Here is an 18,141-nt window from a genome sequence, read left to right as displayed (position 1 = left end):
GAAGGTGATTAATACCCTCGCCCCGTGACGACAGTCTTACCCAAGGAATGATCTTTCCTTGATCTTCTGCCATTTAAATACCGTTACCATGGCAACGCAGCTTCCGACACGTCCGAAAAATATGTCTTGCACATCTTCCCACCAAGACTATTGTGTGTGCCACATTTCATAAGCTTTTGTCAAAAACTGAGGAAGTAGTTCAATCCACAAGATCTTTCCTTGATCTTCCGCCATTAATATGCCGTTACCATGGCAACGCAGCTTCCGACAAGTCCAAAAAAATATGTCTTGCACATCTTCCCACCAAGACCAATGTGTGTGCCACATTTCATGAGCTTCAGTCGAATACAGAGGAAGTAGTTCAATCCGCAAGATCTTTCCTTGATCTTCTGCCATTTATATACCGTTACCATGGCAACGCAGCTTTCGACACGTCCGAAAAATATGTCTTCCACATCTTCCCACCAAGATCAAGGTGTGTGCCACATTTCATAAGCTTTGGTCAAAAAACTGAGGAAGTAGTTAAATCCGGAAGATCTTTCCTTGATCTTCCGCCATTAATATGCCGTTACCATGGCAACGTACTTTCGGGTACTGTCAAAAAATGCGTGTTGCACATCTACAACCAAAGGCACACATCTGTACCAAGTTTCATGGAAATTGGGCAAAAACTGAGGAAGTAGTTTGCAACACAAAATTTTCCATCATTTTGGCTCATAATATGTGAGCTGTTACCATGGCAACATACTTTTTGTCACTGTCAAGAAATGTGCCATGCTGACCTATATCCTAAGACAAACATTCAATATGAATTCCATGAGAATTGGAAGAACACTAATGAAGCAGTTTTGCCATGAAGCATTTTGCCCTATATTTGACCAATAACATGCCGTTACCATGGCAACGCACTTTTTGCCACTGCGGAAATATGTGTCTTGCACATTAACATATTCAGATGAACATCTGTACCTAATTTCATAAAAATTGATCAAAAACTGTGGGAGGAGTTCGCGACGCAAGATTTGTACCCATTTTTGCCCATAATATGCCGTTACCATGGCAACGTACTTTTGGGTACTGTAAAACAATACGTCTTGCACATCTACAACCCAAGGCACACATCTGTGCCAAGTTTTATGGAAATCGGTTGAAAAATGAGGAAGTAGTTCGCAGGGGCGTCACCAGCTTTTTTTCAAGGGGGGTGCGTTTTGACACTAAATGTAGCGCGATGTTTTGGACAGACATTTGGAATATATCCCCAGACTTTTAATGTTTTTTTTTTTTTTTTTTTTTTTTGGGGGGGGGGGGAACCAAGCGGGGAAAGAGCACCGGCGTAGCTAGGATTTCTTTTTTTTTTTGGGGGGGGGGGGGTGGGGGTGGGGTGGTGTTAGTATGCGAGGGAGCGAGCAAGGGGGGGGGGGGGGAGGGTGTGGAAGTGCCTGTTGTCTCCACTCTTCCCACGGTGAGAACTTTTTGCATTTTGATGTTGTAAATGGTGCAAGTTGATGTAGGTTTTTTGCGTGTTTTTATCGACTTGAAACAGTCCCACTTGTTTAAGGTAGCAGGTATACATTTTGATGGAAATTGTTGCTGAACAATGTGCCTATAAATCATATCATTTCAATAAACTTCTTGTATTGATTCTTACACTGATGTCATGAACGCGACCGAGCCCGAGCAAGCGGAGCGAGCGAGGGGGGAGGGTGTGGGAGGGGGCCAACCCCCCTCCCACGGTTAGAACTGAAATTGCATTTTGATGTTGTAAATGGTGCAATTTTATGCTTGTTTTTGCTTGTTTTATCGACTTGAAACAGTCCCACTTGTTTAAGGTAGAAGTATATTTTGATGTAGATTATTATTGAACAATTTGCCTATAAAATAGTATCATCCAAATAAACTTCCTGTTTTAATATTCACACTGAATTTCATGAACGCGGCCAAGCAAGAGCGAGCGGAGTGAGCGAGGGGGAGGATGTGGGAGGGAGTGTCCCCCTCACAAGGTGAGCACTTTTTGCATTTTGATGTTTTAAAGTGTGCAATTTGATGCAGGTTTTTTGCGTGTTTTATCGACTCGAAACAGTCCCACTTGTTTAAGGTATCATTACATTTTGAAGTAAATTGTTAATGAACAATTTGCCTATAAATGGTATCATTTAAACAAACTTCTAGTATTAATTCTTACACTGATGTCATGAACGCGACAGAGCCCGAGCAAGCGGAATGAGCAAGGGGGGAGGTTGTGGTCCCCCCCCCCCCCCCCTAAATGGATTATGGAATGACGGTGTGAAATGACAAAGTACTGGCAGCAACATCAGGAAAATTGCATAACAATTAAATGCGAGCGAGCGGAGCGAGCGAGCTTGAAAATGTTGACACTTTACAGTAAAAAAAAAAAAATGCCGTTTGTAGCTATATTTTTTCGCTTTGGAATTTAAGGGGGGCACCGGGTGCAACTGCTTGCAATAGCTGGCAGCAATATCAGGAGAATGGCAAAACGATTACATGCGAGCGAGCGGAGCGACCGAGCTTGAAAATTATACATTTTATTTTTACAGTCCAAAAACTGCCGTTTGTAGCCATATTTTTTCACTTTGGAAATTAAGGCGGGGGGGGGGGGGGCGCACCGGGCACAACTGCTGGCAATTACTGGCAGCAACATCAGGTGAATGGCATAACGATTAATGCGAGCGAGCGAGGAGAGCGAGCTTGAAAATTTTGACATTTAAAAGTCCAAAAACTGCCGTTTGTAGCTGTATTTTTTCGCTTTGGAAATAAAGGGGCGGGGCGTACCGGGCGCAGCTGCTGGCAATTACTGGCAGCAACATCAGGTGAATGGCATAACGATTAAATGCGAGCAAGCGAAGAGAGCGAGCTTGAAAATGTTGACATTTTACAGTCCAAGAACTGCCGTTTGTAGCTATATTTTTCGCTTAAAAAAAATAAAGGAAGGGGGGGGGGGGCGCACCGGACGCAACTGCCGGCAATTACTGGCAGCAACATCAGGAGAATGGCAAAGCGATTAAATGCGATCGAGCGAAGAGAGCGAACTTGAAATTTTTGACATTTTACAGTCCAAAAACTGCCGTTTGTAGCTATATATTTTTCACTTTCGAAATAAAGGAGGGGGCGCACCGGGCGCAACTGCCGGCAATTACTGGCAGCAACATCAGGAGAATGGCAAAGCGATTAAATGCGATCGAGCGAAGAGACCGAGCTTGAACATTTTGACATTTTACAGTCCGAAAACTGCCGTTTGTAGCTATATTTTTCGCTTTGGAAATTAAGGGGGGGGGGGGGGACAATTACTGGCGCACCGGGCGCAACTGCTGACAATTACTGGCAGTAGTTTGTAGCTATATTTTTTCGTTTTGGAAATAAAGGGGCGGGCGCACCGGCCGCAACTGCTGGCAATTACTGGCAGCAACTTCAAGAGAATAGCATTACGACTAGATGCGAGCGAGCGGAGCGAGCTAGCTTGAAAATTTTGACATTTTACAGTCCAAAAACTGCCGTTTGTAACTATACTTTTTCGCAATGATCACCCTTTCATGTCGATTTCAAAAGCAGTTTACTCACCCTTGAATTACTATTTTGGTAAGTCTTTTTTTGTCCCCGCCGAACGAGTTCGAGCAGGGGACTATGAAACGGGCTCCGTACGTGTGTGTGTCCGTGTGTCCGTCCGTCCGTCTGTCCGTCCGTCCGTCCGTGTGTCCGTGTGTCCGTGTGTCCGTGTGTGCGTCCGTGTGTGATCAAAATCTTCAATTTGCTACTTCTCTGTCATTTATGAGCCAATTTTGATTCTGTTTGCTTTATATGATAGCACTACATGGGAGCTTTGAAACTTCTACACAGAATTTCAGTCGTGACCTTTGACCTTGACCTTTGACCTATATTGTACATTTTGCTACAAAATGCTACTCCTTCGCCATTTCTAACCCGATTTCGATTCCGTTTGCTTTATGTGATGGCACTAGGTGAGGGCTTCAAAACTTCTACACAGAATTTTGACCTTTGACTTCTTTGACCTTTGACCTTGATTTTTTGACCTATATTGTACATTTTGCTACAAAATGCTACTCCTTCGCCATTTCTAACCCGATTTCGATTCCGTTTGCTTTATGTGATGGCACTAGGTGAGGGCTTCAAAACTTCTACACAGAATTTTGACCTTTGACTTCTTTGACCTTTGACCTTGATTTTTGACCTATATTGTACATTTTGCTACGAAATGCTACTCCTTCGCCATTTTTAACCCGATTTCGATTCTGTTTGCTTTATATGATGGCACTAGTTGAGGGCTTCAAAACTTCTACACAGAATTTTGACCTTTGACTTCTTTGACCTTTGACCTTGATTTTTGACCTATTTTGTGCATTTTGCTACAGAATGCTACTCCTGCGCCATTTCTAACCCGATTTCGATTCCGTTTGCTTTATGTGATAGCACTAGGTGAGGGCTTCAAAACTTCTACACAGAATTTTGACCTTTGACTTCTTTGACCTTTGACCTTGATTTTTTACCTATATTGCACATTTTGTTACAAAATGCTACTTCCGGCGGGGACATATGTTACGCACCGCGTAATTTCTACTTTTCCTTGTTTTTTAACCAGCGGATGGGGGGGGGGGGGCGGGTGAAATAATTGGACATATTTCTAACAAAAAAGCAAGAATTTCTTTTCATCGCGGGAATTATGATTATGTGGGGTGGGGCAAATGGTGCGCTTGCCTTCCAATATTTTTATGGGGGCAACATTTTTTTTTCTTTCAAAAGCAAGGAAATCTTCTCATTTATTAGATATTAGTTATGGGGTACAAAATTATAATAGGCTTGCTCCTCCAATATTTTAATGGGGGCAACTTTTTTTCTGTCAAAAAAAAAAAGGTAAGAAGAAATTCTTCTTGTCTCTGGAATTATGGAGGGGGTTGGGCAAAATGATATACTTGCCCCTTCTTTTTTTTTTTTTTTTTTTTTTTTTGATGAGGCTTAGGCTGGCACTTGGGCTGGCAATATGGATTGGTCAGAAGTAACGTACATAGACCCTACATTCTTGTAAGTAGCACACGTACATGCAAACGTGTACGTGCTCCGTACCGTACGGATGTACAGTACGGTCGATAAATAGTAAACACTGTATAGAATACTAGTAGATATGTATAAAATCAGTGCTGCCAGAGCCATCAGGGGTGCGAATTGTTTTTGCCCACGAATTTGTTGTCCCTGGTGCAAAATAAAAATAATAAAAAAGAATAATTATTTAGCGTCCGGCGTTGATGTCGCTCGCAGTCTTATTTTTTTATTTTTTTATTTTTTATTTTTTAGGGGCTGAAGGGGGGTGCGTTCGCACCCAGCGCATCCCCCCCCCCCCCCTGGTGACGCCCATGGTTCGCGACGCAAGATTTGCAACGGACCGACCGCCCGACCGACCGCCCGACCGTCCGCTGATTCCTATATACCCCCTTCAAACTTCGTTTGGCGGGGGTATAATTAGTAGTATTCTATTCTATCTATCTATCCCTCTCTCTCTCTTTGCATAATTATGGAAAAAATCTGAAATATACTATAAATATGATTGATGAAGCATCATCAAGCATTTTAGCATGTAATTTACGCCATTTGATTTATTGATACTCTCTAAACTTTTCACTTTTTGATTATGTTTGTTTTACACTTCATATTCATCAAAATTAGTTCTCTGCGATTTTTGAAGACATCATATCCTTTTCTCCCCTACTTTTCAATTCTGCAAAGCTGAATTCATAACATGGCGTATTCACTCAATATCGAATTGTACTACTTGTATTGTTTAAATTCAGTTAAGTTCAATTGAAATAATTTATAACTCAACCTCGGGCTGCACTGAATTATCTGTTGCTGAAGTAAAGATAATGTTAATCAATCAATATTTCATGACCATTCTGTTTTTTTTTTCAATGTATATATTCATACACTCGTCATTCAGATGACATCCATGGGTATAAAAAGAAATTCAAAATACCATTAAAAAGATCAACTTCGTATCGATCCACAAATATAGTGAAACTCGTTCCCCATCATCCCTTGCCTATTAAAAGGAAACTGAAATGACCTGAGCAGGACAAGGACAATGCAACGTTTTATTAACAGATAAATGAGGAATAAACACACTAAACGAAATTTCGATACAACGAAAGAAAAATCGTCGGTTCTGAGGACTTCATAATAACGGGAGAGCACTGTGCAGAACAATGAGGCCCAACAACAGTGAAAACCAAATTAATAAGACTCAAAATAAAAAATAGAATAAGATCTATACATAAATCATTGCTGAAACCTTGAAAATCTCTTTCCCATTTGAAAAAAAAAGTTTATCAAATGGATAATTATATCTATAAGCTTAAAGGACAAGTCCACCTTCATATATACATAAGGATTGAGAAGATGCAGCAATATTAGTAGAACACATCAATGAAAGTTTGAGGAAAATTGGACAATCCGTTCAAAAGTTACGAATATTTTAAGTATCTGCGCAGTCACTGCTGGAAGAGAAGACTACTACAGTGTATGATGTCACATGCGTACAACTATATAAGGAAAATAAAAAGAGAATTTCACAAAACTTTACTTTTTGAATAAAGTGCACAGTTCTTCGACTTGCTACTGACGTATGTTAAGGGTAATATTATTCCCCCTGCCTTCTGAAAGAGAGAAGTCGAGTGTTCTTTTGTTATGGGAGAAAAATGGGAATATTTTGAATTTTCTTTATTCTTTCTTTATATCGTTGTACTCATGTGACATCACAAGCTATAGTAGTCTTTTCATCCAGCCGTGACTGAGCAGAAACTTCAAAAATTCATAACTTTTTAACGGATTGTCCGATTTTGCTCAAACTCTCACTGATGTGTTCTACTAATATTGCTGTGTTCACTCAACCCACATGTCTAGTAAGGTGAACTTGTCCTTTAAGGTATGCCTACCGCATGTTGGCCATGGAACCGTCCAGCTACCATCATGGCAAGACGTCAACACCGTAGACTGATTGGGTTGAATGCGATAACCGTCGTTACACACGGTGCTGACATTGAGGGCGTCCCCATGTCTGTACCCTTCAGTCGAAGGGGTTCGTAAAATGTTGGTACCGCTGTTTGAAATACTGTAGCTTCCTGATGGGTTAGCAGGTGGCAGACATTTCAGAACCTCTGTAAGGATTGAGTTTGTGCAAGATTGAAAACTTGAGAACAAATGGGGATCTTTAAATCGACGCGATAATAGAGAGAAACCAGTATAAAATGTGCTACCAGCATAATTTGAGTGGGTCTCTTCTGGCAAATGAATCGTTCCTAGCATGGAGGTACAAAGTACCTTCATGTTCCTAGCAATCCGACCAATCCGAGATATGTAAGCGTTCGACTATTTAATAAGCGTTGGACTATTTTTCTGGGACGATTTAACTTCTTCAAAGCACATTTTGTTGCTTGGGCAAAATAACACACAATATTATAAGTTAGAACACTCTCAATGATGGAGTTGTAGAATAGAGCAACGAGTCTGTCTTCCACATGGAGCTTTTTCAGGGTCCTAATGAAGTAAAGCCTCTGATTTGCTTTTTTCTGCAATGATTCGATATTTTTTTGACCAGTTTAGTGAGTTGCTTATGGTCGTACCCAAGTACTTGTATTCCTGGACTGAATTGTTCCACTACTACCCCGTGAATTGTAATCCCTAGATGATGTCTATCAAGAGAGAGTTGCTTCCATACTGCGGAAGATTATGCAGGACCCCACCCACCCACTCAACGAAAACTTTACCTTCAACCGTTCAGGTATTCGCTTGTGTGTTCCACGTACTCAGAAAACCCGTTTCAGGCAATCGTTCATCCCTAACGCCATACATCAATATAATGCGTAAGTCCGAAGGTCTGTGTCACACCCGTCATGAATACCTTACCCAGATATCAATTGATTGTAATAATTATGGATAATCTCATTTTTCTTTTGGTGTATCAGATGTAACATTGATGTAACATTACATTGATGACGTAATTCTGAAATATTTGCGTGTAAGAAGAATTTACTCACACAAACACACACACACACGCGCACCCATACACTGCACACACACACATACAGAATACATACCACCTTTACTCACACTATATCTCATATTACTCTCAAATGCTATGGCACACACATACATCTCACCATGTATATATATATTTTCGTAACTGAAACTCATATGTTGTAATTAAAGATCATATCACATTGTTGTTTTTTCTTTAAACGAAAACATTATATGAGCTATTATTGACAGTTTTCCAAAATTTTTATGACCTATATGATACAGAACTTTTTGGCCAAAATTGATTTACACAAGACAGTTGTATATTATCCATACCTGGTCTATTTCATATGCTATCCTTATGTATACATTGGGCAAGCAGAATTATATGTTATGCAATATGTACCTTTGAATTATGATGAATTTGTCAATTCGTAATATGTAATTGTAATTTTTTGTCTTGTTCACTATGTGGACTACATGTAAAAAAACCAGTGAAAAGAGAATATCCTTTATGGACAATAAAGCAATTCATTCATTCATTCATATCATAAACTCTACTACCCGTTCAAATGAAAGAAAATGACTACGAGATGTTGCTTTCTCGTCACCGAAAGAAAAAAATGGGAGGACGAGAGCTTTTAAACTTTAAGTCGGCCTTGTGCAAAATCTTTTAATCCGTCGAATTTTGTATTTGCTCCTTCTGCCGCTTTTTCCTTGTTTGGTGTTTGTTATTGCTTATTTTGGGTATTTCAAGGACCTCGGTAGAGTGGAATAGACGGCAAATATCATTTCATTTCTATCAGATAAAGCACTGCAAAAACAATCATTGCTGTACGGTGTCCACACTGCATACACCAATCAGATGTCCGTATAAAGTCATTTACTTTTAACACCTATATATTGCAACATTCTTTGCAGCCATGAGCTTAATTTGTTTTGGTCGTTGTTGTCGTCACGCTTAATTCTCATGCAGAGAAAGATCCCTAGGAAACACATTACGCTATAAATATATTAATATTTCTTTATAAATTTTATTTCTATTTGATATCGAGGGGAAGTGTGAATATCCGGCCTGTCTTGCTAGGTGGGCCATGGTTGAGACCAAATCTTGTTATAGCATGTTGTCAAGCAAGGTGACTGACCGCGGTAACCCGCATCACAACTTTCATTAGTGAATCCATCCACAGACGGGACCTGGTACAAGTGGTTATGTAGTCCTTTCACAATGTACGTTCCTACCGGCGTAAATTGTGATATGCAATTTGGACCAGAAATTGAAAAGAAAAAGGAGATAACATACTAGTAGCAGCAGAAACTGCATTGATAACTTCAACATTATAACGTCAATTTGATTGTCCATTAGAACCTATATTATGGTCAAGTATTCTGAGAACCTTTCTTATACCTATGAATTCCAGCAAGAGTTAAATTTGAGCTAAAAATACACCAGGACGAAACTAATGAAATGTCATAATCCCCGTGGATTTCTGTCAGCCCCTCATAAGAAGTTAGCTGCTGTTTTTTCTTTACAAGACGTTACACTGTCTGGTACTTAAGGAGGCAGAGGAGGACCGATTAGACTTTTATAATAAAGTATAAATTGCTTTCACACTCTCTCATGTTCTGTGCCCCTTCGAGCAACATCACATAGCCGACCATGTGAACACGCTATAGGGCACTATGAGCTGTCTGTAGGGTTGTTCTATGTCAACCCCAATATTCAGTAATCTGAGTCAACCGGAGTGTAGTCTAGTTCTGGACTTTTTATATTTTTTATCTTATATTTATTCATTTAGTTACTTAGAAGGTGGTTAGTTAGTTAGTTACTGGTTAGTTAGTAAGTAAGTTAGTTAGTTAGTTAGTTAGTTGGCGAGTATATCCGTTTAGCCGACATGTTGACCCTCTCGAGGATCTCGTTAGTCTATTTCTGAACTCCTTTTTAAGTGATTCTCTTCCTTTTTTAGGGGTTGACTGTATTCGTTAAGCCGAGTGATGGCGCGATCTCGAGAACTGCTACCCTGGCAGCGCCTTTTTTTTCCCGTAACCAAGCGAGAATTAATACTAGTAATGTTAAAATATCAGTGCACCAGCCACGTGTGCTGTCCTACCAAGTACACATAGAAACGTGTGTGTGTGTGTGTGTGTGTGTGTGTGTGTGTGTGTGTGTGTGTGTGTGTGTGAGTACCTGTGTGTGTTTGAGTGTATGATACGTGCCTGTGCGCGTATATGTGTACTTTATGTGTACGTATTTGTGGTGTCACGTGTATGCACACGGTGTGGGTACTCGTGGAGCAAGCGTGACTGTGTTTGAGTAACCATGGACGTAGATCTGATTTATTTTTCTTTGTATAAAAACTGAGATCGACATATAGATCTATTTGGTCGCAACTAATGATACATTTGCTGATACGGGGCGTGATGAACATGAATGAAATATTATCATGATACATTTCAAATCACTTTCGATTCTAATATCTGTCAATTGCCAATGGAGGGTGAAATGATACATAGACCAATACTAAGTGTTAAGGAGAGCGTTTTAAAATTCAATTTGTGAAAGTAACGCAAAATATTACATCAACAACTACAAACAACAACATGAAGGACTTTACAATACACAATTGACAATTGTGCCACACGTATCATCTCACACGAAAAATTATTACATGATTTTACTGATCAGATGGAAGAAACAGAGAAGTAGTATGAGGAGACTACATAGAACACAGTTTCTCATACATACGGTTAGATGGATACTTCGAACATTTCAGTAATGCTTCTAGAACAAAGTGAAGAGCAAAAGCTTCTGGAGAGCAACTTTGAAACAATCATCTGTGCAATGGACCGATCTTCCATGATTTCCTAATATTTGGAACAACAAGTAATTTCATTACAGGAAATTGAATTAATCATGAGAGCTACAGCTGCAATGCCCTGATTAAGTGAACAGCATTGTACGAAACAATAGAATAAGCTTAGGTGTCACAAAGAAATTGCTTGGGCATTTTTTTTTCTTCATTAATAGGCCATCCATTTGTTATGCGCTGTGATAGTGAACGTATATATTATAACCCCCCTGCCTTGTCGGCCCTATAGGGTCCTACTTAACAAATGTAAAATTTAATTGGAGTTCTTGTATTTTTTTAATGGAGCATGATTTTATGATGTGCTGTATTCTACCAATAATTCGTTCTTGACCAATCTTGTTAATCTCATAAATTTGAACCTCTTCTGCATTTATTCTTGTGTCAGTGTCAGTATCACTGTGAAGCTATTAACAGTTATCAAACCCTCCAACGATCGATCGGTCTAACATTTAGCCTATCAATAGTACCATAGCATGCCTACAATTCATTTCCAAGCAAGCACTTCACATTTTACATTGCACTGCTGCACCTTTTTTTCTTTTTTTTTCCTCCTTATTTTTCCCTTTCTCTCCCTTTATCGCCACTCAGTGACTGGTCATTTGAATGTTATGTTTTTACTTTGTCGCATTGTTTAGACAATCATTTCTACACGAGATTGTCCTCGTCAAGCGGTTGATTATGATGTTGGCTTTCCTAAAATTCTCGGTACATGTATCGCCAATGCGCAGAAAACTTCTGCGCACGCTGAAAAGCGCTGTCACAGATGCACTGTGGGTTTCCTAGGTGCCCTTGTTCGCTTCCGGTTGTCTCACGCGAGTCGCAGTTCCCATACGATTCAATGGAGTTATTTGACTGCTTTTCTGTTGTTACCCTCTTTTTTTGTGGGCTATAATTCAGTTTAAAAGAGTCGAAAGTTTCTAAATTTTACTAATTTGTGGTCACTAGAGTCATGGTTCACTACTGCAAGGCTTCAATGTGCTGTTCACACGATGGAAAGTGAAGAAATTTTCAACAGCAACAACAACAAAATACCTCTGGATAAAGACAGAGTGTGGTCTGAGTGTGTTTGCCGCCTAAACCGGGGCAAGTTTGTCCCGTGAGCAATCCGAAAATGCATCTAAAACGCTGCTCTGCGCACAGCATCCTTGCTATTGGAGATACCGAGAATTCTGTTATATTTAGAATTGCTCAATTTGTCTTTGAACGACAAACACACAGGATCCTACGTTTGCATAAATATATGCATGAAATAATGCCTGTTTGTGTTCATTTTGTATTGTGTTATAAAAGATGTTGAACATTTTGAATTTATCATTTATATGTTTTAACTGTCAGATTCAAATTAAACTGCGCTTAATTAGTTCGTGAATTCAATTGACTTTGTATTTTATTTATGTATGAAAAAGAAATTCAGAAATCAAATCAAATTTAAAAATTAAGGAAAATAGAGAAAGAAACAGGTAATATTTCCTTTATTTTCATGATTTTTGTTCATTTCACCAATGTCAAGCCTTTGTTAGGATGTATTCTGGCACGGCGTCATTGTTGAGAAGTCCAGGGTCCTGGGATTGTTTTATGAAGCTGTTCGTAAAGTTACGAACAACTTACGAGCGACTGGTGATCAGTTCTTGTGGTGAATTTTGGAAATTCTAATAAGTATAACAAATCAATAGTCCTCAGTTCTTCACATACCGACCATAGAACTCATCTCAGCTCCGTACATTTTGGGGGCAGAGAGCTACTGTGCACAGACGGTTAACACACGCGTACACATACACACACATACACACACACACACACACAGACGCTCGCGCGCATTATACACTGTATCATACTCATAATCAGTTGCAGGGGCTTTGCGTCCTGCGTAATAAATATTCATAAAAGACTCCCACTCTAGCCGAGGAGAATGGTATATTTGTGGCTGCGCGTAATAAATAGTCATGAGATGATATCTCGCTTGGTTACGGGAAAAAAAAAGGCGCACCCTGGCATGGCCGGAGGCGTGTTTTTTTTAGACGGCACAGATTGGGGCCCCTAACCCTAATCCTAACCCTATTCCCTCAAACCCTAGCCCTAACCATAACCATCAAACCCTAACCCTAACCCTAACCCTAAATCCTGACCTTAACCCAACGTGTTTCCCATAGGTGTAATACGCGCCATGCCCCAATCTGTGCCGTCTAAAAAAAAAAAAAAAAAAAAAAAAAAAAAAACGCTGGCCGGAGTGAGGGCTGCTCTTGATGGCGCCATACTATGGTCTCAACGAATATAGAGAGGGCCAACATAAGAGAAAGAGAAGGAGTAATCTCTTTCCCACCTTCCTGATGATGACATCTTCCCTCACGACTCGCCCAAGCAGAAGCTTATATACATACAATGCATTAGCAATACTATTATATTTATATTACTTTTATTATTATTATTATTATCATTATTATTGTTATTATCATTATTATCATTATTATTATCAACATTACATTCATATTATCATGATACTGTTATATATTACTATACAGTTGTAAAATGTACCTCTGAGGTCCTTTTATCTTTGTTTGTTTCTTGGCGAGTAGATATATTGTATTTCAGTAAGTATGCTTCAATTGCCAGAATATGATAATCATGTTGCTAACTACTAAAGAAAAAAAAATACACTGAAAAAAAGTCTCCCTTCAGCGTGCTCAAGGGTCAACGGTCTCTGTACGTACCACAACTGTTATGATCTACATACTGAGTAGCTCTGTCGCAAAAGTAAAAGTTCACTTACCACATGTAGGCCACATGACGGACCAGGTCCCATTCACACACGTGGCATATCGATCATTCTCAGGACGGAAACCGGTATCACATATCACTCGGACGGTAATCTCGCTTCCATTGGTGTAGCCCATTGCTGACGTATTCCGAAAATCCTCTCGCTCTGGGAGAGCTACTTGGTAATGACCATTTGTCGTAGAGTTCGGCATGCAGCCACCTGTTAAAATCACGCTTAATTGATTCAGCAATTTAGAATGGTCATGCTGAGATTATAAATCACATGAAAGTATAACAGATACTTTTTGAATTATGTTTCTGTTCACGTAATTGATTAATCCCCATCTAAATCTTTAACTCGATTTTAACTTGGACCTTCGCTCAACAAGCTCGCTTTTAAGTAGGTTATTTCATATTTCTTTAAGCATTCATTCACAGATTCCAAACTTCATAGATCGAGCACTATATGTTTTATATATTTGCAATATTCTATGTATGTCTCCTAGCTGGATATCATGTATTTCATTTAATTTTGTTGTATTTGATGTATTTTTTCCTCGAGAAATATGGAAATAAACTGAAATTGAAATGATTATGATCATGATATATGTATACACTATATCATACACATACCGCACACACACACACACACACACACACACACATGTTAGTGTTAGTGTTCGGTACAGTCGCGCATGTATTGGATAGTTATTCGAGTTTGAGTGAAGGAAGTTTGGTAATTCATCAACATAGATATTGTTATCTTATAGTATTCTTTTTTATGAGCTCTTTTTTGAGACATCACTTTTACCTTGGGTGCTGAATGATACTACTCGAATTATTAATATTTGCATAAGCTCGTTTCTTGACTTAATTTGGATGAGCTCCATCGTGGAGACGCTATGAGCTCCCTCGAGGGTACATCATAATTATGGTATATCTAATATTCTTGTTTGGTACCCATTATTCTGTTTGATTTATGTCAGCATCGTCCGGGGCAAATAATTTGTTGTATAGGGCCCCATTTTTCCTCTCTTTATTCTTTAACACACAACAACAACTACTGATCTTTTATTGGAATGAATAAACAAAACAAACGAACTTTTTACCATGAAATAACGTCGGTAAGGGAAAAAGACCAACCACAAGAAACCCAAAACATTTGCTTGAGACGTTAGAACATCGGTCTCACCTGGCGAACAAGTGGGGACTTCCGGGAGGAGGTTGCCACGCCTACATTCCACGCGGCCTGATGGGGCGCCCTCGTAACCGTCATCGCAACCATATTCCACAACGCTTCCATGAGAAATGATGTCACCGACTTCGTAATGCAACAGGTGTCCATTTTCAATAGACACGGCCGTGCAGTTCTCTGACAAATGTAAGGGGAAATAACAATGACACTTTATATTCCTGACACTGACGCTAATGAAGTGAGAAATTATCTATCTTTGTCTAATTAAACTGTGTCATTTATTGTTCTTAGGGACAAACTGTCATAGAAAAAAAAATGACAAGGGATTGGAATATACCGAAATAAGGGGGAAATAGAAATAACATCATAAATAAGATTTCAATCATGATTATATGTTTGAAACGAGAGCATTTAAGAGTAGTATGTCATTCGTGTCCATGTCGTGTCCTCCTTGGCTTCATAATGCCTTTCAAATCAACATATTTCCTAAATCATCTATTGTCCTCAATACCACCCGACTTTATAGGAAGCTCTTTCTGAAGAGTTGGGAGGAGAAGGTCTTTTTTAACACTGATCCATAATTTGCTGATTACACTATTATGGGCCAACATAGTGATCACCATGAATTGTATACAGGCATAGAATATTTGTTACTGGATTACGATGTCCCCCACAAAATTATTTATGGTGATTGAAATTTGGTACAGGTTATGGAGTACATTACTTCTATTTATCTTGAACTAAAAGTAAAAGTAAAAATAAGAAAAAATTGTGATGCAGAAGATTTTTTTTTTCCATTTTGTACGAATATGATTTTACAAATATCGGTTCGATTTCTCTGATTAATGAACCTTTGATTTCTGTATCAAAGGACCCTTGGATATTTATTTTTCTTTTTTTTTCATACAAAATTTTCCAAATATTTCTCTAAAAGTGTGCACGTGATCGTTTAGGGAGGTGTTTTTCTTCTCACCTCCCTGTGTCCCTGATTTAAGTTCTAAAAATGCAAATGTCAAATATCACAGGCTAATAAAAAACAAGTAATTACAAAACAACTTAGTCCTAATGTGCATCATAACAGAATTACGGTAATCATGCTTTTGATCGGCTATCAGATGTAACACATATGTAATCAAGTTATCAAAATTATTCTTTTACAACCCTTCATATGACTCGTTGTGTAGGCAACTCTACTTGTACACTGCCTATACAACGTCTTGAGTTCTGTCAATGACGTCACATCAAGGAGATTCGAGAGGATGGAGAAACAACAGCCGTGTTCGCTTTGATCCAACGATCGTAGCCTCCACTCAAAAAACCCCAAAAAGAACATATGTATCAACTCGATCTGCCCCACATATAGGAAGCTAATGGATGCACGTCTCATTGCATAATGACCAGCCATTCTTCAAGGAAGATATGTCTTTATGATGGTAATTACTTTTCGCTATCCCTACTCACAAACGTTGGGCGGTAGAGAATTGTAAAGACACGGGGGTGCACGAATAGAAATTGCTGAGATATTGCAGGAATAAATATCAAAAGTACTCGACTGGATACATCTGGACACTAATCTGATGTACCTATTCATAAAGAACTATATTTGGAGATAATACCATAGGCTTTTTTTTTTCTCAAATAAGTGATGAATCCGGCTTTCCATGAGGGTTGAATATCAAACATTTCTACAACACACAGCTCAGATTTACACTTTTGCACATATTTTTGGACGGGATTAACTTTTCTTTTATATGCTTTATCATTGGGGAAATTTTGTTCCATTTGATGATCGAGCAGCAAATACTCGATATTTTTTTAGCGTTAAAATGAATCTTCAGATTGCTCTGGAAGACGACGGCTTCAAGCATCAAACGTCAAAGGCACAAATGCACCAGTGGAATTCCTTTGTCCATCCATAGAAAACTAACAGGTTATTGATCAATTATAAACAGGTGGGAGTCCATCTCTTAAACCTCCGATAGGTCGCATCAAGTATGGACAGCATAGCCTACTTTGGGGATTGACAAGGAGTGTTCGACCAAGGAGGTTTAATACATTGGAGTTCCAACTGGCTGCAATTATTCAAACAGTTGGCAGATTTCTATTGATGTACAAAAGAATTCCACAGGTCCACTTGTGCCTTTGATGATCGATGTTCCAAGCCGCCGTCTTGCTGAGCAATCTGAAGATTCATTTTGAACGTTATCATAATGTTGGCCATATTTTGCTTATTTATTTATGAAATGAAATGAAATTTTACGTAATGATAAAGCATGTAAAACAAAAGTCAATTCCGTCCAGAAATTTGGGCAAAAGTGTAAATCAGAGCTGAATCATGTGAAAATGTTTAAAACTGTACCACATCCTGGAAAGCCGCTTTTATCACTTTTCCGCTTAATTTCCACAAATGAAACTAATATGGAATAATCTTCAAGTATAATTCTTTATTGATAGATATATCAGATTAGTGCCCGGGTATGCCCAGTCGAGTAATTTTCATCTTTATTTCAGCATTCTTTGCGCAATTTCTATTCGCACATCCTCGTGTCTGTACCACCTACCTTGTATAAGAAGGGATAGCGTAAAGTAATTACCATCACAAAGACATATCTTCCTTAGAAAGTGGCTGGTGATTATGCAATAAGACACGAGTCAATTGTCTTCCTATCTGCGTGGCAGATCCTGTTTGGCACATGCTTCAAATATTTTTGAGCGGCGGCATCGAACATCTAGCAAAGGAAATAAGACAGCTGTGACTCCATTCTCTTGAACTTCCTTGGTTCGACCGACAGTTAGACCCCGTTTACAGTGCGGGACTGGGCCGAGCCGCGGCCAATCCCCGCACTTTTATCCGTTTACTCTGTCGGGCTCGGCCCGGGCTTTTAATTTAAACCTCTCAATATTTTTTCGTAGTGGCGCTCTGCTTGTAAACAAACGCAATTTGGCATAGTCTGGTTTCCAGACCCTTTGCCAACTGGACTCCGCGGCGGCCTCCTTGGCTTCATAATGCCTTTCAAATCAAAATATCTCCCTGGGTTTGCAGGACAAAACCACCTTAACCCTATAAAGCCCAAGGGGGGGGGGGGCACATTGTGCCCCCCTACCAGATTTTCGTTTGCCACTCCTTCCCATTTAATCCGATTTCAACCAAATTTGGTGACTTTTCCTAAAATCTTATTGCGAACATTTTAATATATAATTTAGCTATATTTGAAGTTGCTGGTTACCATGGTAACCATAAACTGACAACCATGTCAGTGAGAGTTTGCATCTTTTTTCTGTTCC

At 39.2% G+C, this 18,141-nt stretch overlaps 1 protein-coding gene across 1 annotated transcript in view; it reads right to left on the bottom strand.

Annotated features, from left to right (window-relative positions):
• LOC139713297 (complement factor H-related protein 1-like) overlaps window positions 1-18,141 on the bottom strand; it is a 56,977-nt gene that overhangs the window by 33,980 nt on the left and 4,856 nt on the right. Inside the window, exon 3 of the mRNA XM_071625040.1 lies at window positions 14,854-15,033. Within this exon, the coding sequence (XP_071481141.1) occupies window positions 14,854-15,033 (180 nt within the window). The remainder of the gene's footprint in view (window positions 1-14,853; window positions 15,034-18,141) is intronic.

The sequence above is a fragment of the Diadema antillarum genome, unplaced genomic scaffold (genome assembly GCF_040938485.1).
Source record: "Diadema antillarum isolate AM-2024a unplaced genomic scaffold, OU_Dant_1.0 seq00001944_RagTag, whole genome shotgun sequence".
Taxonomy (NCBI): Eukaryota; Metazoa; Echinodermata; class Echinoidea; order Diadematoida; family Diadematidae; genus Diadema; species Diadema antillarum.
The sequence above is the reverse complement of the archived record's forward strand: the minus strand, read 5'-3'. Positions and strand labels throughout refer to the sequence as shown.